The 25,822-nt window shown below is 53.3% G+C and overlaps 2 protein-coding genes across 8 annotated transcripts in view; one reads left to right on the forward strand and one right to left on the reverse strand.

The window, feature by feature from the left end:
* The window catches only part of BIN3 (bridging integrator 3), a 42,693-nt gene extending 31,564 nt beyond the window's left edge, over positions 1-11,129 (forward strand). For both annotated transcript variants that reach the window (XM_042934591.1, XM_042934590.1), the window contains 5 exons: positions 1,544-1,680; positions 2,238-2,278; positions 6,685-6,826; positions 7,042-7,176; positions 9,899-11,129. In XM_042934591.1, coding sequence (XP_042790525.1) covers positions 1,544-1,680; positions 2,238-2,278; positions 6,685-6,826; positions 7,042-7,176; positions 9,899-10,045 — 602 coding nt within the window. In that variant the 3' untranslated portion in view covers positions 10,046-11,129. The remainder of the gene's footprint in view (positions 1-1,543; positions 1,681-2,237; positions 2,279-6,684; positions 6,827-7,041; positions 7,177-9,898) is intronic.
* Position 11,130: 1 nt separating this feature from the next.
* CCAR2 (cell cycle and apoptosis regulator 2) lies at positions 11,131-25,624 on the reverse strand. 6 transcript variants are annotated; one of them, XM_042934585.1, is made up of 22 exons: positions 24,751-25,119; positions 24,606-24,660; positions 24,349-24,443; positions 23,979-24,070; positions 23,459-23,550; positions 23,140-23,254; positions 22,840-22,969; positions 22,562-22,658; positions 18,496-18,615; positions 16,516-16,738; positions 16,315-16,428; positions 15,786-15,949; positions 15,164-15,335; positions 14,846-15,076; positions 14,516-14,737; positions 13,782-13,926; positions 13,580-13,662; positions 13,073-13,219; positions 12,785-12,896; positions 12,498-12,686; positions 12,140-12,345; positions 11,131-11,881 (listed from the first exon to the last, which is right to left on the reverse strand). In XM_042934585.1, exons 3-22 carry the CDS (start codon positions 24,404-24,406, stop codon positions 11,837-11,839), a joined length of 2,757 nt encoding a protein of 918 aa, XP_042790519.1. In that variant the 5' UTR covers positions 24,407-24,443; positions 24,606-24,660; positions 24,751-25,119; the 3' UTR covers positions 11,131-11,836. The 6 variants fall into 6 exon arrangements, with proteins under 6 accessions (XP_042790519.1, XP_042790523.1, XP_042790518.1 ...); XM_042934589.1 differs by lacking the exons at positions 24,606-24,660; positions 24,751-25,119 and adding an exon at positions 25,321-25,624 and having other exon boundaries at positions 13,580-13,659; XM_042934584.1 differs by lacking the exons at positions 24,606-24,660; positions 24,751-25,119 and adding an exon at positions 25,321-25,623.
* Positions 25,625-25,822: the final 198 nt, after the last annotated feature.

Genomic DNA, 25,822 nt, shown 5'->3' on the forward strand with positions numbered 1-25,822 from the left:
CAAAGACATTGTTTCGCTTTTAACATCTCAGAAATCAACACACCGTAACATAATTCGCAGCATAGTTTTTCTTTCTCAATGGCTATACATTAATGGTGTGTTACCATCTTAAATTCAGTGGCATAAAGTAGTGAGGAATACATTCAAAAACGTTTCTCCTGAAACCCTTAAACTGGTACAGACACTATGGAGCAAGCATGCCCCTTCTCCAGTCTCTCTGCCTGTCCCTCTAGAATTTTTTTGTTGGTTTGTTTGCAAATAATGGAGACCCGAAAACTTGTATGGGACTGAGAACCCCAAAGCTGCCAATAGATCTCCATCCTGCCTTGGAGCTGCCCTCTGATTTCCAGGCTCCCCATATCCCCATATCCTCTGTCAAACATGGTGTAGAAACATGTGAACAAGACTACAGCAGGGCAGTGGCCTCCATCTGTGGGGAAATGGTACCACAGAAGACCTTTAACAACATAAGCAGATACCCCAGCAGAGCCTTGTGGCGCCTGCCCACAGCTGTCTCCAGGAGGATCACCAGGAGAGGAGTGGGCGGCGAGGCGGGTGCCCAGGGTCTAGTCCTGGCTCAGCACTTACAGCTGTTTGACCTTGAGGGAGTTATAACCTCTTTGGAGCCTCACCCTCCTCATCTGTAAAACGGGGCCAAAATACACTACCTGAAATGTCTCCTGCGTTGTATGAGCCCTGGATAAAACAGTGGGGGCACGGGAACCCTGCAGAGGCAGGATGGAAACCTGTCAGCAGCTTTGGAGTTTTTGGTCTAAAGTACAAGTCTCTCAGTCTCCACTACGTGCAAACAAAAGTCTACAGGGGCAGGAAGAGACTGGGAAGGGGCCGTGCTTGCTCGGTAGGGTCTGTACCAGCTCCAGAGGCTCAGGGGAAAACAAGTTTCTGAGTGTATGTCATTGAAACCAGGGGTTGCCTGGCCACACCAAATCTGGCCTCATTTTGTCAATAAAGGGGCATTGGAACAAAGCCACACCCATTCTTTAGGTACTGTCTGTGGCAGAGTTGAGTAGTTGCAGCAGAAACCATGCAGCCCACACAGCCTGCCATCTTGATTTCTAGCCTTTATGGTATGTTTGCCAGCCCTGGTGGGGCACACTCTTACTCTCGTCCGTGAGAGGTTCCCAAACCAAGCTTCATGCCCAAACCACCTGGAGAGTTTTTTTAAGATACATGTTTCTGGATTACAGACTTACTGAGATAGACTCTTTAGAGCTAGAAAATAGGTATTTTTTACAGCTTCCCGCCCAAAGGATTCTGTTAAAACCCAGAGTTTGGGAAATGAAGTCATTGCCAAAGGTAAAGGTGCTCCGAAGAACTACCCAGAGCAGCCTCAGATGGTCAGGAGCAAACACCATCCAGTAAGGACCGCTGACTTTCGGCTTGTGGTACTCTGTAGCTTTTCTGGCCTATGGCCGGGATGGCGGTCAGGGTATGGCCGCTGGACTGAGGAAGGACAGGGTCCTAAGGACAAGACCTTGAAACCTGTCCCTTCATAGGTTCACCGAGCTTTGACTTCTTACAGCCTTATCCAAATCTGCTGTGAAGATATCCTTGGACTTGCTGTCCAATCCCCTCTGCGAGCAAGACCAGGACTTCCTGAACATGGTGACAGCCCTGGACACAGCCATGAAGCGGATGGACGCCTTCAACCAGGAGAAGGTAGCTGGGGTCTTGCTCTCCCCCTTCCCGTGGCTTCTGCCTGGGTGGAGCGCCCGTGCAGAGTCCTCCCAGGGCTCGGTCTTCCGACGCCCTCAGTGCTCTGACGCCCGTGTGTCACGAGCCCCGTGAGCTCGTTCCTGGACCTGCTTCGGCACCCTGTGCTGCCCGTGACTCCCACGAGCTCGTATCGCTCACTGTGAGACCCCGAGGGAGGCAGGGCAGCTCTGCTCACCCGGAGCCCCTCACACATTCTGTAGCTGCCCACCCAGCCTGCCCCCTGAGCACGGCTGTCAGCAGCCTGCAGACGGTGCTGGCGGGAGGAGAACAGACCTGGAACAAGAACAGTACTCCCTGGTGCCCTCGACGTCCTGGCCATCATCGTCCTCTCCGCCTCGCTCCAGCTGTGGAGTCAGGGGTGCCCCCCACCCCATCTCGTCCCCACCCAGGGCTCTCAGGACAGCCCTGACTGTCCCCTTTCTCAGGAACATAGATCCTCCCCTTTTAGGAAGAGTCCGGCTTCCCCTTGGTCTTGATTCATTGGGTCTTTCTTTCAACAGGTGAACCAGATCCAAAAGACCGTGATTGAACCCTTAAAAAAGTGAGTAGTGGTCATCTGGGGACCACAGGCCTGAGGGAACTAGGCTGGGGGCGCTTATTGGAAAGGCAGGTCAACTGGCCGACTGGGGACCGAATATCATTTCCAGCAGCCTAGAACCCCAGACTCCCAGGGAGCTGACCGGAAACTCAACAGGGACGCTGGCGATGTGATCTGTGGCCCCAGAGCACCCGCCCTGCCCAGTGCACTCAGTGACTCGTGGTCTGCCCCAGCAGACAGCCTCTAGTCAGTGGTCACTTTGCCATCTTTCCCTCTGTTCCCGACTGAGAGCCAGAGGTCTCAGAGCTTGCTGAATGAAGCGAGCAGAGCGCTTGGCCAGCCCTCAGCGGGGATGAGCAAGGCCTTTCATCTCCCCGCCGCACCGGGAGAGCAGCTGCCTGCGGCGCCCGGCTTCGGAGATGTGGGGGTGGCTGCACATGGGGAAGGGCGCAGCAGCAGGGTCCTGCCTGGGAAGGTCCCCAAACTCGTGACCCGACAGGGTCAGAAATTCTTCTGCGAGGCTCATCTTCTCTCAGGCAGGCTCTGGGCAGCGATCAGACAGGCCTATCCCCCGGTCCCCTGAGGTGGTGGGCTGGTGCGGGGGGGGGGGGGGGGTGCGGGGGGGGCGGGGACAGGCAGGAGCATTGCCTTGAAGCTCCAGATCACTTCTTCTGCCCCCCTAGCCTCTCCCAAACTGACTCTGACCTAGAAAGGCTCCCGCTCCAGCCCGGCAGCTGCACTTTATTACCTCTTCTGTGGTGGTCCCTGGCAGCTGCCTCACCAGGCCTGGGTAATGAGGCTCTGCTAATTACCATTAGGCCTGGATCGGGGCCCGGAGGGAGATGAAGAGAGCAGGTTTTGGTCCTCTAGCCCCTGGCTTTGAGGTTACTGAGCTCTTCACTCCCTGTTCAGGTCCAAGGGGTGGGGTTAGGGAAAGCTCTTTCTGAGCCAGGCTGTCTGGAGGCTCGGCCCACCCTCCTTCCCTGGGCCCCTTCCCCTACCCCCTGCTCGGGCCCAGGTTGCAGGGCCACACGAGGAACTGGGTGCCGAGGAGGCTGGTGGCTCAGGAGGGAGGTGGCAGCAGGGTCTCCGTGGCTGGTGGCTTTCTGACCGGGTCCCCAGGACCGAGCGTTCGCAGTTGGGTGGGAAGGACCACGGGCAGAGCAGACCCTGCCCCTGGCGTTCCAGGAGCTGCCACAGAGACACCCATGGCTGGCAGAGCTAGGCAGGGGACACCAGCTCAGAGAGCTAGGGGACTGACTCCAACCTCGATTTCACAACCAAGGAGGCGGCCTTGAAATCTGATGCCTGGCTTCTAGAGCCAAATGGAGAGAAATCCCGGCTGCTTCCCACCGCCCCAGCAGCCCACCACCTGCCAGGAAGGTGGGTGAGTGGCACAGGAGGCGGGCACCATCTCCGCAGCAGATCCGCTGACCTCTGCCTGAGCCCCCCGGGCCTGCCTGCCTACCCGGCCGGCTTCTCCATCCCGTAACCGACATGCGATCTCCCCCAACCACATAAAACCGGCACTGCCTGTTGCCGCCTCTTGCCAGGAGAGAAGCTCCCAGGGACCCCAGTACCGGAAACAGGAAACTGCAGCTTTCCTGTCCTCTGATGAAGAACATCACCACATGGCCACCCTGCCGCCCCCAGCCTCCCCCCAGGGGGCTCGGCCTCTAATCCCCCAGTCTCTGGGCTGTGTTCACATGGTCGGATGGGGATGCTTTCAATTTCCCTTTCCTGGTGGGTGGAAGATCCCGGCTGTGTGGGCACAGATTGAGGAATGGCAGGCATTCCCCACCAGGGCCGGCTGCTCCCAGCCTACCTCCCAGCCGGCCTCTTTCTCCCTCCCCCTTTCCCTCCTCCCTCTCACTGCCTCCTCACCCCACTGCTTACCCAGGGGAGGCAGTTTGGTTGAACCTTAGGACAGTCACCTGGGCAGAGCTTCAGCGAGGGTGTGGTGTAGGCCCAGCCCTGTTCTGCTTTCTCTGGAGGGCGGACACAACACAGATTTTAGGAGCTTGTGACCCAGTGTTGAAGCCATGATGGCGCTCTCAGGAAGAAAGACCAGGATGGTCCATAAATGCCGAGGGGGCGCTTTGCAGCGGAGTGGGGAAAGTGCTAGGCGGGCAGTCCCAGCTGGCCCCCAGCCAGCCCATGACCCTGGCCAGCGCCCTGCTCCTCCAAATCTGTTTCCCCATCTGTGGAAGGGGAGGCCTGAACCCAACCCCTGCAATGGCATTTAGTTGTCGTTTCTGTGCCTTTGATCCCAGCCCTGGGAATCAACCCCAGCTGACAACTGAGGGCGAGCAAAGAGACGAGTGCTCTGGGGTCAGAGGGCATCCGGAACTGCTCAGCCACCAGCATGGTGGTCGTCCCGCCTGGCACCCACAGAATGCATCCCTGGTGCTGCCCTCTTTCCTAATAGGAGGAAACCCTCCACCTGTTGCTTCCTGCCCCATTCTTGTCCGTGCCCACTCCTCCCAGGCCGCCAGCAGCATGGACAGCAGAGGCCCAGGCACTGGGGCCACCTAAGCAGGCCACTTCTAATGAGAGAATGAGGGTGGCCACTTGTGGCCTCTAGTCTGGTTGGGGTCAAGAGGGTGGTGGTGGTGGTGGTGGTTTCTCAGGCCCCGTTGCACCTGCTTCCTTGAGTCACAGGCCTCTCAGCTGCTGGTCACACTCCTCCCAGGAGGGGAGAGGGGCTTGCCTAGCAACTGAGACCCCCTCAGAGCTGCCGCCTGAGGCACAAACAGTGAGGCTGGTCCCTGCCCATGGTCTTATCTGTTCAGACCTACCCAGGATAGGGGGCCTTTGTCCTGAAGGTACTACTCCCCACACCCAGTTCACACAGCAGCAAGGAGGCTCCTCTGCTGGCAGATCAGTCATTCAAGTATCGATTTGATGACTGATTTGTCTAAGGGCATGTCTTACCCACTTCTAGCCTTTCCAGTTAGGTAGTGAGCCCATTAGGTCACCCAGTCAGTTAGAAGGACTCATTTTAGTGTCCTTTCTTAGGGATAAGGCTTTTGTTTGACCAGAACCTACTGCCTGTATCTATAGCCTTGGCTGGGGAATTCAGTGCTTTGGTCAAATTTATGCTCTCTGTTCTCTGGCAGAAATCTTCATTACTCTTATGTCACGGGCACTCGTGATTTGTTGGGGCTTTTAAAAACCAAATTCATGATCATGCTTCTTTGAGAGGCAGACTTGGAAAATTGTTCTTCCTGTGGCATGTGAACTGCCTGAAGATGGCCCGGGAGCTGACGGGCACCTCCGGCCCCAGCACTGTGGAAGGGGAGGTCCCACAGCATGTTGTCCCAGCCGCTCCTAGAGAAACCCAGTCTTCTGGCCCCGAGTGCCCCCTCTGTGCCTCTCAACCCCGAATAACCACTGTGCCACCATTTTCCTCAGTTGCGGGGCCCGACCTGCAGGGTAGATGCCTCCTGCCGCCTCCTGCCCTGCAGGCTTTGCTCGCCCCATCTCTTCCTGTCCAGTTCCAGAAAACCTGCTTGCAGGCTTGCCTTGCCTTCTCCAACACTCTAATCAAGGGAAATACAGCGTCCCTGCCTGGGATGCAGTCCTGCCCGGTGTCTGTCTCAAGACCTCATTGCTCTTCCCAGTCAAAGATGATAGTCATCACAAAGATGATGCCCACAGGGGCCAAAAGTGTCCGCTCCCACTCTTTGTGAGTGGCCCACTCCTCAGCATTCCCTGTGGTCCTTTTTAGTCCCGGTGGGGCAACAACATGTCCTTGAGTCATTTTCCACAAACATCTGGTTCAACGGTTCAGCCATTTCAGTGGCAGAACCAGAGGGTTCCTGCTTTTCTCACGGTCAGCTGATAGAAATAGGCCAAGGCTAGGTTTCGACTGCAGTTGTCACTGCTAGTGCCACCATGAGGTGGCAGGGAGGTGCCAGAGAACTGGGATGCTTGAGCTCTCTGCTGGACAGTCACTATCCTGGTTGTGACCCTGGACAAGTCATGTCATCTCTCTGGCCTCAATTTCATTGATTGTGTTAAAGGAAGATGTTGGACAGATTATTCCCAAGAGTCTTCAGCTCTCCCATGCTCTGTGACAGGTCTCTGTCATGTGCGGGGTCATATGAGATGGGTGGGGAAGGGGCAGTGGCCATGCCAGTGGCTTCCTTGCATTCCTGCCCCTGTGGCTCACTCTGATCAGTAGAGTGACCCTTAGTCCTACTTCCTTCCTGTGGCCTTACCCCGGACGGCATTCTCAGCAGTGGGTGCTCCCCAGGGGCCACGGCCTCATCTGTCTTACCCACGTGAAATCCCCAAGACCTAGAACAGGGTCTGGCACTTAGTAGGCACTCAGTATGTATTTTTGAATGGACGCCGAGCTGCTGGGCTGCGGCTCCAAGAACAGCCTGTATCCGACTGTGCGGCAGGTTTAGCAGTGTCTTCCCGAGCCTCAACATGGCGGTGAAGCGGCGGGAGCAGGCCTTGCAGGACTACAGAAGATTGCAGGCCAAGGTGGAGAAGTACGAGGAGAAGGAGAAGACGGGGCCAGTGCTGGCCAAACTCCACCAGGTACTAAGAAGGGAGAGGGGGGTGTGGACAACGGGCCCCGTGGGTGACGTGTGGCAAGTTCCTCCTTCACCTGGGGACCAGCTTTGGGGGCTAGGAGACCAAGACACCAGATGTGATCCCCACTCCACCCCCGCCCCCAACGTACACATCGTGCCCCCAGCACACACTCTGGATAAGCTGCCAAGAGCTGTGACACCCAGTGTCTTGTCCCTCAGGCCCGAGAAGAGCTTCGGCCTGTGCGGGACGACTTTGAGGCCAAGAACAAGCAGCTCCTGGATGAGATGCCGCGGTTCTACAACAGCCGCCTGGACTACTTCCAGCCCAGCTTCGAGTCCCTGATCCGAGCGCAGGTGAGGCGGCTCCCCACCCTGCCCCAAAGGACGGCAAATGCTTGCTCCCCTGGGAGATGGTCCTGGGCTCTGTAGACACCCTCGCGCCCGTCCCCGCTTCCCAACTGGGAGGGTGGCTTAGCCGTTCTCCGCCAAGTCAGCAGTGCTGCCACCCTGCCCCCGGCACTGCGTCTGCGTCTGACTCTGAGCATCTGCTGGACTTACCGCCTGGGCTCCTCTGTTGCTCTTTGGTGAATCACAGTCCCAGGATGAGACCCCTTTTTGTCGAATGGCTTTTCCCTCAAGTTCTCTCTCTCCTCTCATTGTACCACCAGTGGCAAGAAGAGAGCCACCCTCTCAACACCTCACTTTGACGGGCAGGTTCTTCTTGCCTGGTGTGCTCAGGTCCAGCACAGAGGCCTGCAGGGCAAAGGCCCACACCCCTGCTTCCCCGCTCTAGTTGCTCCTCCTCGCTAGGCAGGAGACCACAGGCTCTCTTGACTTCTAGCAACCCTTGGAGGGTTCCCTACATCCTGGGGAGAGCCATGCTCAAGGCCTCTGCCTGGGTGCCAGGCCACAGGGCACCTTCCAGTGGAAAGGCAGGCCGGCCTCTGGCCAGGTGTGCATGGAGGTGCCTGGGGTAGCACCGGTGCCGGGCAACTGGAGGGTGGGAAGCAGGCTAAGGCCTCCCACCACTCGAGGGTTTGAGGACACAATGTCCAGCTGCGTGTAGCTCCTGCATAGCAACCCCCCCGCCCCCCAGCCCCGGCCATTCTTTAAACTGTTAGCAGGGATTGTTCTCCCCATTGTAAAAGAGAGGAGGTGAAGGTGCCAAACCAAGAGGTCTCTGCCATGTGGGGCCCCCGCATCAGCCTCCTGCAGGCACTCAGCATCCTGCCACCTTTCCCACCGTTCCTCAGCCGGTGACAAAGCTAAAGGCTCGGCCCCCTCCTGCCCACTTCGGTGCTTGGCCTGGGTGTCTGGCGCCCTCTAGTGGACACACTCATTCCTTGCAGTCAACAAGGTGACGAAGCTGAAAGGCCTCAGGGCACCCAAGGAAAAGCCCGATCCTTACCTGCCCAGCCTATCAGCCTTTGGAGAACACCAAAACCCATGAGGCTGCATGCCTGTGCTCAGAACCCCGAGCAGGGTTGATGTTGGAGCTGGAACTTAGTGACCATGTTTTTGGCCGCTAGGGAGAAATGAGGCAGAGCACCAACATGCACAAGTGAAGGGGGGCAGGGAGGGGGGGGTTCCACACCTGCCTCCAGAGCATTCTCCTGGAGACGAGGACTTCCTTCCAGAGGCTCAGCCTAGTCTGTGGAGGAATGTGTTTAAGGAGACCCGTGCTTTCCCTCCCTGTGCCACCACCACCCCTGCTCCCGGCCCCCTGCATGCTACCCTGCCCCCTCCATTCTGTCGCTCACGGGAGGAAGCTCCAGGGTGCCCAGACCTGAGGTTAGGGGCTAGGGATGCCCCGTAGCCGGGCAGCGGGGTGGATAGGGACTGTTTACTGCCTCCTCAGCACCAGCCTCCCCCTCCCGAGGCTGTCGCTGCCATTAGTCACTGGAGAAGTGAGCATTCCTAGTGACTCAGCCTGCGCAGTGCGGCTCTGGGGCGGGGAGTGGGGGTAGGGCAGGCCATCCCCTGCCCTCTCCCGGCCCTGGTCTACGCCCCGTCCCCTCAGGGGACAGCAGCATTTGGAGACCCTCATTTAGCTCCCCTCAGCCCAGTGGAAATCTAGCTGTGGGGGTATGACAGACCCCTCCTCAGAAGCAGCTGAGCCATGGCCCTGCCACCAAACCTGCCACTCGGCCTGGCCTTCCCAGTGACAGCACTCCACTGTCTAGAGTGGAAGCAGTGTCTGAATAGAGTTTTGAGTAGTGTGGATCACTTTCACGGGAAGTGTTTGCCTTTGGTCATGGAGGTGGAGACGAGGCAGTGGCCCCTGGTCTGAGCAGCCCTCAGCCATCGGAGAGTTGCTGAGGGGTCTCCCCTGTCCTCAGCACACCCCCACCCCACTGCCACAGGCCTCTCCCATCAGCCCCGGTGCCTACACACATAGGGACACGGAAACGAGCTGGTCTGCGAGCCCTGCTTTCCAGCCAAACAGCCGCAGCATGCTTAATGGTGGGACAGGTTGGGAAGGAACACGCGGCTGGGGGGCGGGGGGGGGGGTCACCTTTCTCACCTTTACCTCTAAGACTCTCAGGGTTCTGGGGGCCAGCCACGCCCCTTCCCCATGGACAAAGGTCTAGCTTCTTGAAGCACCTCAGGTCAGTGCCTGACTCCCTGGCTTCCCTTAGGACTCGAGGAGGGTCCTGCCAGTGCCCTCAGCCAGCCTCAAGCTGCACTGTCCTATATCTCCCGGCACAGGCCCCAACGCCCCTCAGCTGCCTGGAGGGCTCCAAAGTCAGAACCCCCGCCTCCATCCATCTCACCAAGGCCCCCTTGCCCCCCCTCCTCTGCCATCCTGGCAGCAGCAGTGGACGTTCCTGAAGGGCTGGGGTCTGTGGCTTCAGTTTCCCTACTTGCCCTGCAGTTTCAGGAGATGGGCTGAGAGGAAGGGCAGTGATGGAGGGAAGAGTGGAAGCCAGCCCCCTCCACCCAGCCTGAGCGCTCTGCTTAAGAGAACAAGCAGCATGTGGGCCTCTGGGACGCGCCCAGGGGGTGCAATGCTGAGGGGGCTTTGTACCCCAGGAGCCCAGCACCTGCCAACCTCCTTCTCCATCCCTGCCTCCAGGTTGGGTACTACTCTGAAATGCAGAAGATCTTCGGAGACCTGACCCAGCAGCTCGACCAGCCTGGCCACACTGATGAGCAGCGGGAGAGGGAGAATGAGGCCAGACTGAGTGAGCTCAGAGCCCTCTCCATTGTGGCTGATGACTGAGTCCCCGCCACCGTTTCAGACTCCTGGGATACAAGTCAACCTTTCTGGTCTTAGCCCTTGTTAAGCTTAGGCTCAGGCGACAGCCAGCAAAAGGCTCTCCCCCGAGAGAAGTATGGGGACAGCAGTGGCCCCTGTTCTACCTCACCAGACCTCTGCAGTGAGCCTGGCACCAGGAGCCCCAAGCAGGCTGCTGCCTCCCCACCCATAGCAAGAACTCAGACAGGTAAGCAGCACAGAAAAACTCCAAGGGCTTTGTTTCCAAAAGAACCGTCCAAAGGGCAGCCTGGCCTAGGACCTGAGCAAGCTTCCAGCCTTCAAAGGCACAGGCTCTGTCCGCTCACCTGAGGTCTTAGCCTTGCCTGCACGGTTGTGATCTCACCTACCTCCAAAGAAAGACCCATCCTTGGGAGTCCACCCACCCTCGTTGCCTTTCCCCTTCAGACTCTTCTTTTCTGGGAGAGGCCCAAGACACTGCCTCTCCTCTAGCCCAGACTCCCAGCATGATAAAAACTGGTTTCACCCACTTCTATCCCTTAGGTCAAGTGCAGAGAAGAACCCCAAGCCTTGTAGGTTCCCTAGGAAACCAGACTCAGCTCATGTAAATAGGCTGTCAACCAACAAAATGTCACAGCCTGATTCACAGGCCTCAAAGCAAGAACAGTGGGTTTGTCTCACCTGAATATTTGGAAATTTTATTTTTTCAAGTAAAGTTTTCAATAAAATTGCCAGCTGTTACTGTGCTGTAACTGAGGAGAGAAGAGAGCCACCCCAGGTTTGTGTCAGGGTGGTGCTGCCCTCTGCTGAGCTGACAGCACCCCTGTGGCATAGTGTCTCTTGACCAGCAGGGGGCAGGACCCAGAGCACCCTGGGGCTCGTCTTCCTGCCACCCGGCCCCACCTTCTGGAGATGCTGCACCCCCCATCCAGCAGAGGCTAGGCTGAGGACTAGGAGGAAGGGGGCAGCACAGGGAGACCTAGAAGAGGAAGAAGGTAAGAGCTATGGAGGACACTTAGCTTGTTTTTGACTTTGGTTTATTTAAAAAACAAAAAGCCAAAAAAAAAAAAAAAAAAAAACCAACTTTATATACAAAGTCAAACTGAAACCACGGATTATGGAAAGAGGCGAGACTTCTGGGGAACAGGGAAAAAGGCTGGGCCAGAGCCAATACCACATTCTGAACACGGGGAGGTGCTGGTTTCTTCTGGCAAGTCCAGGGTGGCTGGAGCACAGTGCTCTCTGGCAGACACAGCCCAACACCAAGAGTTCGCCAGCACAGACTCCCATTTCTGCGATGGCCAAGGAAGACCCTTCCCCTAGGAACCTGCTCCTGTACCTGGCAGGACTTGTGCCATCCAGAGGAAGGGCTCTTACCCCCTGCCAGAGTCCACGTCTGTTTCCTCAGTTTATTGGCATCAGACCTTATGACATACTCAAAAGCCTTTTCCTCCCCTGTCTTATTCTAAACTGGAAGAGGACAGGAGAAAAGTCAGCACAAGACTAAAGGGCCCCAGGAAAAATCCCAAGGTGGAGGGCAAAATGACATTCGAGGGGTGCAGAAGGTGTTGGATTTAGTTGTTAAGTGGAACCAGGATTCCTCACGCATCCGTCCCACATAGCACAGACCCCACCCTGATGGCCTGAGCTCCTCTACGGAGGCTGAGCATAGGGGTCAGCCACCCCTGCCTGTGGCTCCCAGGTCCTGCTCCAGCTTCTTTCTGGAACCAAAAGGGCTCGAACGTCAGCAGGCTCCATCGCTGACCTCACGGGAGGACAGCTCCTGCACCAGGCCCCTCAGTTGTTAGGTGCTGGCTCCTCCTTCTCTACCCAGCTGTCCGCCTAGAACGAGAATCAGGACTCAGGACTCGAGAGGAAGGGCCAAGATGGGAGGACAGCAGCACTTCCTCCCGGGAGACCAGGCTGCAGCTGCTACCAACCGATTCCCCAAGAAACCAGTAGGTGGAGAAGGCAAGGCGAGGCAAAGCCCGGCAAGGGCAGGAGGACCAATGTGCGTGCTGGCTGGCTGTCACCTGTCACCCCAACCAAGCCTCCCGAATGACGAATGACCGTCAGCCGGCTCTGCCCTTAGAGGCTCACCTTTTCCACCATCCGCTGCATCTCCAGCTGCAGGGGGGTCAGGCGCCTCCGGAACTCCTGGAGCAGTCGCTGCAGCTGGTTCTTCTGCCGCTCGGCTGTCCGCGCCGTCTCCTCGGCCTCGGCCAGCCGGCTCCGCAGCTCCTGCATTTCCGCCGCCAGTGTCTTGTTGGTTACTTCAGTGGCTGAGAAACGGTTATGGCTCTCCTCTGGGGGGGAAACGGCAGAAAGACCGCTGCTAAGCTAAGCACTGCCGCACAGGGCAACAGGCCCGAAGCATAAGGAGGGACCCCTCTTAATCTCCACACCCACGGCTGCATGTCCTATGCGTGCCGGGTCCCTGCGACTTCGGGCCACTCACCCAGTTTCAGTTCCAGTGTGTGAATCTTGTTCTCCAGGTAGAGCCGTCCACTGTCCTGCTGCTCTGCGCGCTGCAACAGGTTCCCCACATTGATCAGGCTGCCGTTGTGGGACACCAGGCCTTTGTGTTCTGTGGGGGCGGCGCCCGGCTTTGCGCTTTTCCCAGAAGGAGGTAGCAGATCCAGGTTTCCTAGAAGGGGCCGAGAAAGAGATAGAAGGAAGAGTTCTCAGGAGAAAGCAGCGTGCCCCACCCATCCTCCACAGAAGGCTACAGGCACCAGGACGCACCAAAGAGCACCTCCTCAGGAAGCCCACCGTCTGTGCCCTCCTGGCGGCTGTACTGAAGGCTCCGGTACTGGCAAATGTTCTGGGTCACCACCCTGCTGACCAGCTGTTTGGCCTGCAGAAAACATACGCCCCAGACACCCACTGATGAGAAGACGCGAGCCCTTGCCCCCGTTGTATGCAAGCGCCTAGAACTAGAGCTCTCTGAGCCACCCACAGGAGTCCAGTGTCTGCATGTAACGTTAGGGGAGGCCGTCTTGGAAAGGGCGGAGAGGATGTGAGAGAAGGCACCTGCTCTGCACTGAGCCGGAGCCCAAGGGTAAGCAGGATCCTCTCCAAGTCTCGCCGGTGCAAGTAGCCACACCAGTTGGCGTCAAAGAAGACAAAAGCAAGGAGACAGTCCAAAGGGAGCACGGCAGAGGGGTCCAGCTCCTTGGGCTGCAAGAGAAACGAGGATGGACAAGATTTACAAAGAGTGCTTTCAGTGGCTAAAGCACCTAGGACGTAGCTGACCTAATGACACCGGGGCACCCTTCCGCCTGGAGACAGGCCCCCAGGCTACTTTTACACACAGAGGAAGTGAGTGCGCTCCTAGATCAGATACCTCACTCAGATTCACCCAGATGGAGATACTGAAGTGCCCTCGATCCTATGAACACCCCACTCCATGAGCCAAGAACCACATTCTGGTTTTTGTCAACCGGAATCAAATGGTAAAAGTTTCCCTCTCCCAGGAGTGAGTCAGAGACCTCGCTAATAGGCCTCACGGACTCTTGGGGGATGGAAGAGAGGCCTCACCATGTCCTGAAGAGAAGAGAACTCCATCTCCGATTGGTTTGAGGCAACCGACCGGACCTCAGAATCCTCCAGCTTGGCTCCTGCTGCAGAAAGCCTGAGATAAGCTTGGAGCAGGGACCACACGGGCCCAAATCCCACAGCCGTAACAGGAAAGCAGTCCAGCCACAGAGCCAGGAGGCCGCTGTGTGGTGCCCGCACGTACCAAACTCCTCCTCTCCGTCGTCCCTCAGGAGCAGTAGTTCCGGATCAAGCGCCATCTCACAGAGGTCCTCGGATGCCTCACCCCGGGGTTTCTCTTCTTCCTCTCCCCCAGAAGATGGAGGTTTGGGCAAAAGCCCATCTTCCTTCTAGAAACAGACCCGGACGAGAACAGTCATCTCTAACTGCTAACAATTAGAACAGCCAACATTTGAGCATCAACCGTGTTCAGGCACTGTGGTAAGGGGTTTGTACACACGCTCCCATTTACTGCACTTCATTACGTGGGGTTCAGAGCACACCAGGGCGGCTCCAGGGCACCCGGAGTTTTCTTTGGGAGTCAGTCACGGTCTCGTAAGAAATTATATGTGTACTTGATGGCATCAGGCAAGAAACAGACCTATGTGCTTTAGAAAGGGCTAAGAAGATGCGGCGCTCTAGTTAACCATCAAGCAGCCCAAACACCCGTCCTCCCCACAGCATTAGTAACTGAGGCTTCTGTGCCACCCTGGCAGGTCAACCATGCCGCCAGGCCCGCCTCCCCTCTCCTCAGCACACCACCTCCTAGCTGCACAGCCAGGTGGGAGAGCGAGGTGCCCTGCTCCCGAGGACGTGCCAGGTGGCAAGGCACACACGGGCAGTGAGAGGAGCCCCGTGAGGCCCCCCAGCAGCGCCTGGTATGGCGCAGCACTACTGTGTGCAGCCCCAGTGCCCGTGCAGGGCAGCAGAGGTACTCACCGGTGGGGCGTCTGACTCGGCAGCTGTGCCCTCACTCTGTACCTCATCCTTGGACTCCTTGGCAGCCTCTTCCTTGACTGCTTCTTCTTCCTTAGCTGCCTCCTCTTTCTCAGGTTCAGGTGGGGCCACAACCTTTTCAGGAAGGCTCAGCAGCATCTTATAAATCCTATAGCCAAAATCCCTCTGCAGCATCTCCAGAAACAGTTCAGCCAACACCATCACCTGGTAGGAGAGTCAGCAGAGGTCCACGAGCATCAGGAAAAGGGGAATGTTCAAGCCCTGCCGTCCCAGATACCCTACTGCACAGCCCCCCCAGACTCCTACACTTACTTCAAAAGAGATCCTTTCTTTTGGCCTCCGGTCTTCCACAATACTGTGGAGGGACAGGTTTACACAGCCAGGGCGTGCCATGACAGCAGGTTCTAGAGGGGGTGGAGGGGCCTCTGGGAGATCGGTGTCCACTTCCTGCTGTGCGGTGGCCTCTGGGTTCTCTGCATTCTGTTTAGAGGCGTCTGCTGCTTGCTCTGATACATCAGCTGCCTGTTCCGTTGGCTCTGCTTCCTGTGACAAAAGCCAAGAGCGGTGACCACCTGGGCCCAGGGGTCAGGGCATCTACCCTGCCCCCTTATTTGTAAGGCTCAGTCTTACCACGGACACCTCTTGGGGTGGGGGAGCTGCCTCTGCAGCTTTCTGCTGGCACAGGGCCTCCCACTCTTCCAAAGTAGGCATGATGGTCCAGACGTCTGGCAGGTACACCACCACAGTCTGGAGCCGCCTCGGTGGGCCCGGCTGCAGGTACTGAAACTCAGCAAAGCGCCACCTGCTCACAGCAAAAGGAAGAAGGAAGAACTGACCCATGACCTTCACAAGCAAGTGCTTCAGTCAACACTTAATGAGCACATACTGCATACGAAGCTTTGAAAATACAAAAACAAAAGAGACCAAGTCCTCAAGAAATGGTTCATCAATGGAGAGACACAAATAAGGAGACAATTACTATCCAAGGTGCTACAAGCAACAAGGACCGCTAATATGGCAGAGGGATCACATCTGACGAGCCTTGGAGGGTCAGCTGGCCCTCAACACACATACACATTCCTAGTCATGCTCATGACCAAGGTGACCGTCACTGAGGGCCAGAGGGAGGAATGAGGTAGCACTAGGACACAGAAGAGAGCTAACAAGTCAGAAAGGCACAGGAACTTGACCTCCTGAACAGTCTCCCCAATACAGAGGGCCAGCCACAGACAAGCCTGGGGCAGCCACTCACCACTTTGTGCAGGTGCTCAAGTCAATGCCGGTCTGGGCTTGCGCACAGCGGATAGCGGTGCGGACTAGCACCTGCGGGTCGCCCTTGGGGTCGAGGCCATCCAGAGAGGGAGACCATTCACCCCCAACCAGCACCGCCTCTTCTTCTTTCCGGCCCAGCAAAAACTGCAAAAATGGATCCGAGATTAAAAACACAAAACAAAAACAAAAACCCAATTACCTGGATCTCCCGTGAGGCAGCCTACACCCCTGAGAGTGAAAGCAGCAGGATGTGGTGAAGAATCCCCCACACAGGGTGGGAAGCAGGGAGGGGTGGATCTCTCTACCCATGAACGTGAACCAGCCATGTAACTTTTTCTGACAAGAAGATCCTGAGCCATACGGTCCTGGTGAAGTGAGTGGTAGTGGTATTTCAGTTCTGAGACTGCTGGTTTCTACAAGTTCACGAATAGGAGCCAAGCTGCCGAAAACCTGACAGGGCCTGGACATTATCAATGACTGCATCCTGCCTCACGGACACCAGCTCTTACCTTAATCTGCTTCAAAGGATGTTCTGGTGTCTCCCTTGGCTCAGCCATGTCATCCACAAAGAGCATGCAACAACGATACAATTCCTCCAGTCCCGGGGAAGAGAGCAGCAGTACCTGTGCAGGGGCGGCGTGAAGGACACACTCGAGAGCTTTCTCAGCCTCCGACAACGGGACAAAGCGGCAGGACCTCAGCCCACTTACCTTGGAACTATAAGCGGGATCGCTGTCTGCAGGGATGGGCTCAGCACCAGTGTCTGGAGCTGGCTCCTTCTCAGAAGATACCTGGATACGGCTTGGATGATGGAGGGAAAAGGGCTGGCTCAGAGGAAAGGCTGACAGCCAGCTCAGACACACAGCCAGAAAATCTGAGGGAACCAGGAGGCTGCGGTAGCGGCGCTGGAGTTCTAAGAAGTCACAGGTGGGGCTGCAGGAAGAAAGCAAAGATCCAGACTGGGCAAGGCTAAATTATTTTTAAAAATGGAACCATATCATGAGTTTAGGCCCCACGTCAGGCTCCATGCTGACAGTGTGGAGCCTGCTTAGGATTCTCTCTCTCCCTCTCTCTGCACCTCTCCTGCTCTCTTTCAGAATAAATAAATAAACGAAAAAAATAAAAAATAAAAAATGGAACTATAAAAGACTTGGAGGGGAAAGGGCAAAATATTTTCTAACCTGGGAAAGAAGACGTCTCTGAAAAGAAAAAGATGGAGATTTGACCACTAAAATGCTTCAACCTCTAATTGCAAAATAAAGTCGAACTGGAGAAGAAAAAACAGAAAAACATTTACAATCCATGACAGCTAAGGCTCAACTGTCTTGATATGAGGAGCCCACAAATGACTAACAGAAAGTTGACAAGTCTGAGAAAACTGACATCAACAGATACTTAACAAAAAAGAAAAGAGACTTAACAGCCTGTGAAAACATGCTCTATCTCACTTAAAATTAAAGAAATGCAAATCAGAGGATCACTTTTCACCTATGAGACTGACAAAGATCCAAACGTTTGACAAGGTACACCGGCTGCAGCAGGAGGAAACAAGTACCTCATGCCCCGCTGGCGAGAACGTAGATCGACACAGCCTCTTGGACAGAACTGGCAATATACGTCCAGTTTAAAATCAGACCTTTGAGCCAGCTACTCCAGTTCTAGGAACTGATCTCAACAGAATACTTGTGCCTGTTCACACAGATGTTTGTAGAAGAATGTTTACTACAACAATTAAAAAGTGAAAATGGAGAACTGGCTAAAAAAAGTGTCTGTCCATTCAGTGGAGTATTGTGTAGTTGCTGAAAAGAATGCAACCCCAACCTAATAAATGTTAACATGGAAGAAATTCCAAGATGTATTAAGTGAAAAAGCAAAATGCCAAACAGTACATACAAGAAGCTTCTATATACATTCAAAAAGACACATTGTGTGTGGCAAATTGTTCGCAGTCACATTTGGACTGATGTGAGGAGGCTCTACATGCAGCCCTGATGCAGGGCTGATGCAGGGACCACACTGTCTTGTGAGGCAGGTGGCTCAGCATGGAGCACAGGAGAGGTCCTGCCTGGCCCCGTGGACAGGAAGCGGTGATGCCAGGTAGAGCGGGAACAGCCCTCTTTCCCTTCCACCTTGAGCAGTAGCCAGGAGGCCACCACCCCACCTCAGCTTGGGCTTAAGTGAACTTTGCTACTGGGGCAGTGGCTGGAGCCCTGCCTCTCCACCGCTAGATGGAATCTGGAATCGCTCATCTACCTCTGTCAGTGAGTTGCTAAGTGAGATAGGTAGGCTTGCAGGCCAGAGTCCTCATACACCATACAGCACTTGAAAAAGGATTGAGAGGGTCCCTGGAAAACGAGTCCCAGGGCTCTTACGATCTGTAGTTTCTACTTGAATTAGAACTAGTATTGGGTACCCGAATTTGAATTGGTAAGCCTTAACGATAACCTGGCAGAAGTATTTCTGGTGATCAAATCACAGAAGTTCTATCAGGGAACCCATGTAAGTGGTGCTACGCTGGTCCAAATTTGAGACTTAGAAATTAAAAAACTGTCACATTAAAAAAACAAACAAAAAGGTCCCAAGCACATGACCCCATATACACACAGTCTCTTGCATAGACTGTATTTCATTTACACAAGAAACTGTTACCAGCTGTGAGCCTCAGCCCCCACCCCAGCCTTGCCACTCACCTGTCCACAGTATAGGGAGTGAGATGGACCCGGTAAGGAGGCAGGTCATGCCGTGGTTTCTTAGCACCCCAAGGCTCTCCACCAGCCCGCTGTTTGCGTTTCTTGGAGTCATAGTCATCGCTGGAAGTTGGCCCGTCACCAGAAGGAAGAAACCACACTGTTACATTAAGATTCAATACACACTGGCCTGACAAGGAAACAGTCTGAATCCCCAACATCAAGGAAATGGGTAAAGAAGCCATGCCAACAGCCCTATGACACATAGCTATAAAGTTATTAAAATGAGTATTTAAATATTTCTAATAGCAGAAAACCACCCATGATAAGCAAAGACTAGTACACAGTAATATGTATACAGTAGTGCCTCAACTGTGCAAAATAACCTTTTAAAAACTGAAAAGAAATAAAGTATTGGGGCACCTGGCTGGCTCAGTCCATGGAGCATATGACTCTTGATCTCAGTGTTGTAAGTTTGAGCCCCACATTGAATATAGAGATTACTTAAAAAAAAAAAAATCTTAAAAAAAAAAAAGTATTAACCATAAATGCCTCTGGTAAAACTTGTAATTTTATTTTTTATATTTTCTGAACTTTAAAAATTACAGTGAACATATAATTTTTTGAAACGAGCAAAGATTTTAACTGATTTCTAACATGAGACACATATATGCTACCATGCAAAGGGTTCTATAAAGCAAGTTTTATTAAGAGACCATTCTTGTAACAAACCCTTAACAATACACGTTAAAGTCAGAAAAACACTCAAACCCTTTGGTCCAGTAATTCCACTCTTGAAAATTTATCCCAAGGAAGTTAATTCAAAAGAAAAAGAGGTTATAAACAGTGGAAAAAATTCAAACCAAGAGTAAGAAAACCATATTCACATCCAGCAACACCTGAACTTTTATAGTAAACAAATACAATAATCATACAGCCGTTAAAACAATCGTGAGGATTAAAATGCAATAAGGAAAAAATGTTTAATCACCTTAATCATAATGTATAAAAATAATTTGGACTCTAGGGCACCTGGGTGGCTCAGTTGGTTAAGCATCTGACTCTTGATTTCGGCTCAGGTCATATCATGGTTGCAAGACCAAGACCTGAATGGGGCTCTGCACTGACAGCATGGAGCCTGCTTGGGATTCTCTCTCTCTCTCTCTCTCTCTGTCTGCCCTGCCCCCACACTCACGCATGTGCATGTGCGCTTACTCGCGCTCTCAAAAAAAATACGTAAAAGATAGTAATGTGGGCTCTAAAATTAAGACTTTTTAATTTTTTAATTAGAGTCATAAAAAGTATGTTTCCCTATAAAGACCAGAAAAGGACATAGGGAAAAAAGCAGCCGTAAATAATTTCTCTTTTCAAAATTATTTTCTAAAGGTGTTTAAGAATGATTATTACCTTTAAAGGGAAAGAGGAAATGACTCATTTTTATACTATTTTGGCTTTATATAATAGCATGTACTACTTTATACACTTCTATGATATAATACTTATTATAGTATCACTATGTTATGGATTCAATAAATAAAAATAGAAGAGGGGTGCCTGGATGGTTCAATTGGTTAAGCATCTGACTCTTGATTTTGGCTCAGGTAGTGATCTCATGGTTGTGAGATCTGGCTCCTGCTTAAGACTCTCTTTCCTCTGCCCCTCCCCACCTCTAAAAAAAAAATAGAAGAGAAAAACCTTTAGACCATTAAAAAAAATGCCAGTTTGATGAGGGGAAAACAAACTCCTGTGTCTCTAGAGAAGTAAAATCAACTCTCAGGTCTTCCTGCCCAGGTAACTGGGCTGCCTGCAGTCTATTTGCCAGAAGGCCTCTACTCTTCCCCTCAGACCTGCCTGCATTGTTTCCCTTGTCATTATGGCCCTGAGCATCGAAGTTCATTACATTTAACACAGAGGGTTTTTTTTTTTTCTCTATCTGCCTGGCTCATTTCCCTGCTCATTAGCATCTCCATCCAAAAGCTGCCTTCTAATCTCGCCTTTACAGAATGTCAGCTTCCACATTTCTAACACAGTAATTCTGACAGCTCTCTCCAGCTCACCCACGACTGGAGTGAACTCTTTGGGAAATGCTGTCCACCCCTAGTGAAACCGGACATCCCACTGAATCCTGGAATCAATGGCCAGTTTTCTCTCCTTACTGTGAATCGTCAGGAACACATTGGAAAGCAGTACCAGTGAGAGACATCTCTGTAACCTCAGCAGGATACTGAGATGGCATATCCCGCTGGACACACCTGTCCAAAAAACCTCAGTAGTTCAGTACTGGCAGTCCAACGGAGACACTGTTACCTCCATCCCAGAACCTGAAATTTAAAATAAAACTTGGCTTCCAGCCAAAATGCTAACACAGCCTGACTCCTTTGTAAACTGCTGTTGTCCCAGAGTGACCGAACTCCTACTGCCCCCTTTCCTACTTTGCAAATTCTCTGCACTGACTAATGGTGTTATCTCCCTGCCAGTGGTAATGTCTCCTTTCTCTAGAAACCATAACACAGAAGCATTATGGCGAAAGTAATACCAACAGGCCTTACACAGGGCTTAGCATGTCCAGGACAATCAAATGCATATGACTGTACAGAAAGACTGAATTTGAACCTAAAGCAAAAAGTCAATAGCAGCCATTGATTTCCACCCAAGCTACATTATCCCTGAGGGCACTTGCTGGGATTTGGTAATAAAGCCTTTAATAAACTCACAGAATGTGACAGGTAGAAACTCCTTGGAAACTGAAGACCAGGAAAATGCACAGGGACAAGGAAGGGGTGCAGGTGTATGCAAAATATATACCAGTCACTTGAGAACAGGACAAAGTGTTTCATGTAGTGGGGACATGGTGGAGAACCATCCTCCTAGTTACAAATCATAATGACCTAGCCCAAGGGAACCACCACTAGCTTCAGCAGACTATGCCCTCTGCCTAAACTTTTTCCCTGAGTTATTCCATGCTCCTTGTAAGAGTTCACATTGGAGTTCATTCTCAGCCCTCATCACGTAATAACCTACTGGCATCTGGAGATCTTCCTTATCAGTAGAGTTCTCATTTCAAAAAAGAACCTGAATATGAGAGACCTTTCTGGAGTGACGGAAATGTTTTATATCTTAACTGGGGTGAGGGTTACATGGGATTTCCCATTTGTCAAAACTGGTTGAGATTTGTGCATTTCAACCTATATAAAATTTGCCATAAAACATTTTTTTAATTAAAAAAGGTATAAGGCAGGGAATAGATGGACGTACAGATGAAAAAGAATGGAAAATATTGATACTTGTTGAGGCTGGATGGTGGGTATATGAGGGTTCATCATCTTTTTGTTTGTTTTACCTATATTTACAATTTTCCATAATAAAAAATTAAAATGAGGACCAACAGGAGAACTAAAACCAGTCTTAAGCAAACCAGTCCAGAGCTTAAGGATAAAAGCGAAACCTTTTAGAGAGAGAGTAAGGCGGAATAAGGACACAGGAGCTAGAGGGAATAGGCAGCATGCTCTCGCAGTCCCTGTAGCTCACGGATGACAGAAGATGGCCTAGGACACGTCCAAAGTCCCAGAGTCACTATGCCGGCTGCAGAGGGGCCATGAATCTATCTGCATGTTCAAGGCACAGGCCTGGGCTTCAGGGCAGAGTGCAACATACACATTCTAACACTACACTGATGCGTAGCGTATATAAACAAACACGTTTTATATCAGCAAATAAAACCTACGCTACGATGTTATGTTTTTTGGACAATTACCATTTTCTTGATAGTTTTGATTTTTTGACACCTCAATCTTAAGGACTAAAAATAAAAGAAAATTATGTATTTTAAAAATTCAATATGGTATTTTGAAAGCTGAACTACATCAAATCCCTGCTTGCTGAACCAGTTTATATAGTTCTAATATTTGCAGATACATCTCAATGCATCAGCCTGCTTCAGGGTAAAGGGCCTAGCTAGAAAGAGACATCTAGCTGCAGAAAGAAAATGTTAGCGTCAACAGGTGGCAAAGAAAGAGACACTGTTACTAGGGGCAAATAAAATATCTTCCCTGCTTAATCATTCTCTTACCTTCGGCCCTGATCCAATCGTCCATGAGGGCCCCGAGCAGGAAATCTGTTCAGGTGGCTCAGATGAAGTGTGTGGGATGTTTGGAAGAGACTCAGAGCTGCAGAGAAGAAATGGTTGGTGACTCAAAAACCCTAAATATCTGCCCAGCTTCCCTGTCCCTTTCTTCCAGTGACAGAAGTACCCACTTCCATTCTGAGAGCAAACCTGAGAGTTACAGGCCCATTCAACCAGAGTACCCTATAAAGCCAAATCCCAACATCCACGCCACTGGTACGCACGCTTCTGAGGAAAGAGCGGGGGAATCCGGTGAGGCTGGAAGATCAGCTGGGGCTGAGCTCCCAGAATCCCTTGCTTCTGGCCCAGGGCTGCCACATGTAGAAGGGGAGGTGCTGGGGATTTCAGCAGGGGCTGCAGAACAATAACCAGGAAAGTCAGGGCATCCCATGGTTGATCTGCTCACCACCTTGGAAAGATGCAGCCCCACCTCTTGACAAAAGTAAGGTTCTCGCCCAGCTTTCAGGGCACAGGGGCTTCCCTCCCTCCCCTTTCCAACGCACATGCCGAGGAAAGATGGATACCTGGTTGGAGAGCGTTTGCACCTTGACAGCATTCCAGGGCACTGCCTGGCCTGGGTTGTATGCAGCCTTCACCAGCACCTTCTCACCCAGCTGGGGCAGCCGGCCCTTCACCACACTGCCAGCACACAAGCCAGGAGACCCAGTCAGGAGAGAGACCCTGGCCAAGCCACCTTGACTGCCCCTATGAGGCCCTTCCCATCAAGATTTCTCACACCTTGCATAAAAACAGCAAAGCAATGGCTTCAGAGGGGTCCCACCAGCATGGTGACAGAACTGAACTGAATAAGCATTTCCAGAAGGGGACTAACCTCAAGCCTACCTTAGCTGAAAAAAGACCTCTTCATCCACCACCCCAAAGTAGTCATGCAAGCTGGTAACAATGCCAGTGAAGACCCGCTGCTTCTCCCCACCCTGTAAGAGAATAGTGCAGTTTGAAAGTCATAGAGAGCATCTGTCCACACTCTGCCATTAGCATCTCCTCTCCAGCCAAACCGCACCGGGCTCAGCAGAGTATTGCATCAAGGTTCACATGAAGGAGGCACGCGTGTGCAATAGTTATAATCTACTGTGGAGGAATGGGGGGAGATCACGCTGATTCTAAGGTCACCAGCTGCTTCTAGGATTTCCAGTTTTCTAATTCCCAGAAGCAGCCTAAAGATTTCCCTAGAGCCAGGACTTAGGACTCCCCAGTCAGAGGTGTCTAGTCACCTCCATCCTGGCTCAGGCCGGGAGTGTCAGGAAGGATGAACATAGCAATGCAAGAATGAAAGCACCAGGCACCCATGCATGCTGTGGTAGTCTTGAGTGTTGAAACTCACTAGAAAAAATGCCCAACCTACCTGAAGGTGCCTGGCATTTTGGGACAGGTCTGTGGCCACAGGAGGAGTGAGCAAACCAGGAGGAGGACCCAGAAGAGATGTTGAAGCTGCGCCTATGTGGACAGAGAAGCAACCTCCAGGAAGTGCGCCTACCATTTTGAGCACTGGAGTCAGCTCAAAGATACGGGAGGCCCAAAGAGCAAAGTGGCTCTAACCAACTCCTCCACAGGGTTTCACTGGCCACCACTGAGCTCATCTCCTAGTTTCCTATGAAACGCTGGCAACCAATCACACTCCACCAAGGAAACCCCAAAAGCCACATTTTAAGAGACTATCTCCAAAGCACGAACTACTACCCAGTTTGAAGCCCAGCAGGAATAAAGGTGATCACCTGAGAAGTTGCGTCCCCCTGGAAGCGGGTTGATCCGCTGGCGCTTAAACTGGGACATTGGGAATGCTGTCCTCTTTCAGAGTCTTAGAAAAAACCTTTAATTGAAAAAGCAGTGTTAACAGCTTAGAGGGAAATTTTCCACCGACCCCTCCTCCCGCCCCCCACAAAAGTAACTGAGATCTTAATAAAGGTGAGGTGGGTACTGAAAATGAATGGAGATGGAGAGAACATAGAGGGGCAGGAAATGAAAAAATTACATTGTTCCAGTTTGCCTTCACAATAACTTAGTGGTGGGTGATACTGTCAAGCTATCTGAAAGAAAAGGAAACTGAAGCTCAAAGAGATTAAGAGACTTGCCCAGGGCCACACAGAACCAGTTGGTGACAAAACTGAGACTCGCACCCAGGTCTCCAACAACTTAACGCTCCTCTCACTATGCCACACCACCCGCAGATGCTTGGGGAGAGTGGGGGGATTGGAAAGAGCCCCAGTGGCATTCATTCATTCAAATACATCCGCCAAAACGCTCCACGCAAGGCCCGGAAAAATGGAGGAGGCTGGTGCTGGAGAGAAGGTGTGGGCCCTCTCCCCGGAAGCCCGGCCCGTTGTTCCCCGGACGGGCTGGTAGGAAGGTAGCCCTGTGGCTCGGCCGAACGCGAATCCGGCAGCGCGCCCGCCCGCGCTCCTGCTCCCGTGCTCCCTGGGCCTCCGCTCCCGCCTCAGCAGCCGCCGGCACCGGGCCTCCCGGGCCGGGCCGCGGCGGGGCCACCGTGGGAGGACGAAGGCGCGCGGTTTCTCCTCCTCCCGCCCGCCCCCAGGGCCGAGGCCGTTGCCAGGGAGACGGGACTTGCAGTCCGAAGGGGGGCTCGGCCCCTTCCGCGCCCCGTGCATCTTTGCTGCCCGGCCCTCGCAGCCCCTCGGCAGGGGGAGGGGCGAAGGGGCAGAGGGGCGGCGGGGGGCCCCCCAACCCACCTGCGGGCCAGGGCCGCGACACCGGGGGGACAAAGACACCCGGAACCACCACAGCCGCTGCTGCCGCCACCACCGGAAGCGCCTCTCCGGAAGCGCGACCACTGGTCGGAAGCTACCACTCTCCCGGATATGGTCCCTCCCTCCTCTCCACCGACTTCTCCCTTCCCCCACGCCGGTCTGCCATCCCGCTCCAACTGTGGAACGGAACTGCACCTTCCCCGATCGGATGCGCGTGAGGAAGCTGGGCCTCCGCGGTGTCCTCGCTTAAGTGTCCCATTAGAAAAACAGGCTTTAGAGCATTGGTTCCTTGTCCAAAGACAGCAGGAGCTGGACCCCCAAGTGGAAGAGAGCACCTATCACCCCACATCTGGCCTCATTCTGGCAGACCCCAGGGCTGCAGCCGCAAGAGAACCAGCCCCTCCTGAGTAAAGGAGGAGACGCCAGGTTTAAGCCAGTGACCTTATCCCTAGCCCTGTCCTTCCACTGATAACACACACACACA

The sequence above is a fragment of the Panthera leo genome, chromosome B1 (assembly GCF_018350215.1).
Source record: "Panthera leo isolate Ple1 chromosome B1, P.leo_Ple1_pat1.1, whole genome shotgun sequence".
Taxonomy (NCBI): Eukaryota; Metazoa; Chordata; class Mammalia; order Carnivora; family Felidae; genus Panthera; species Panthera leo.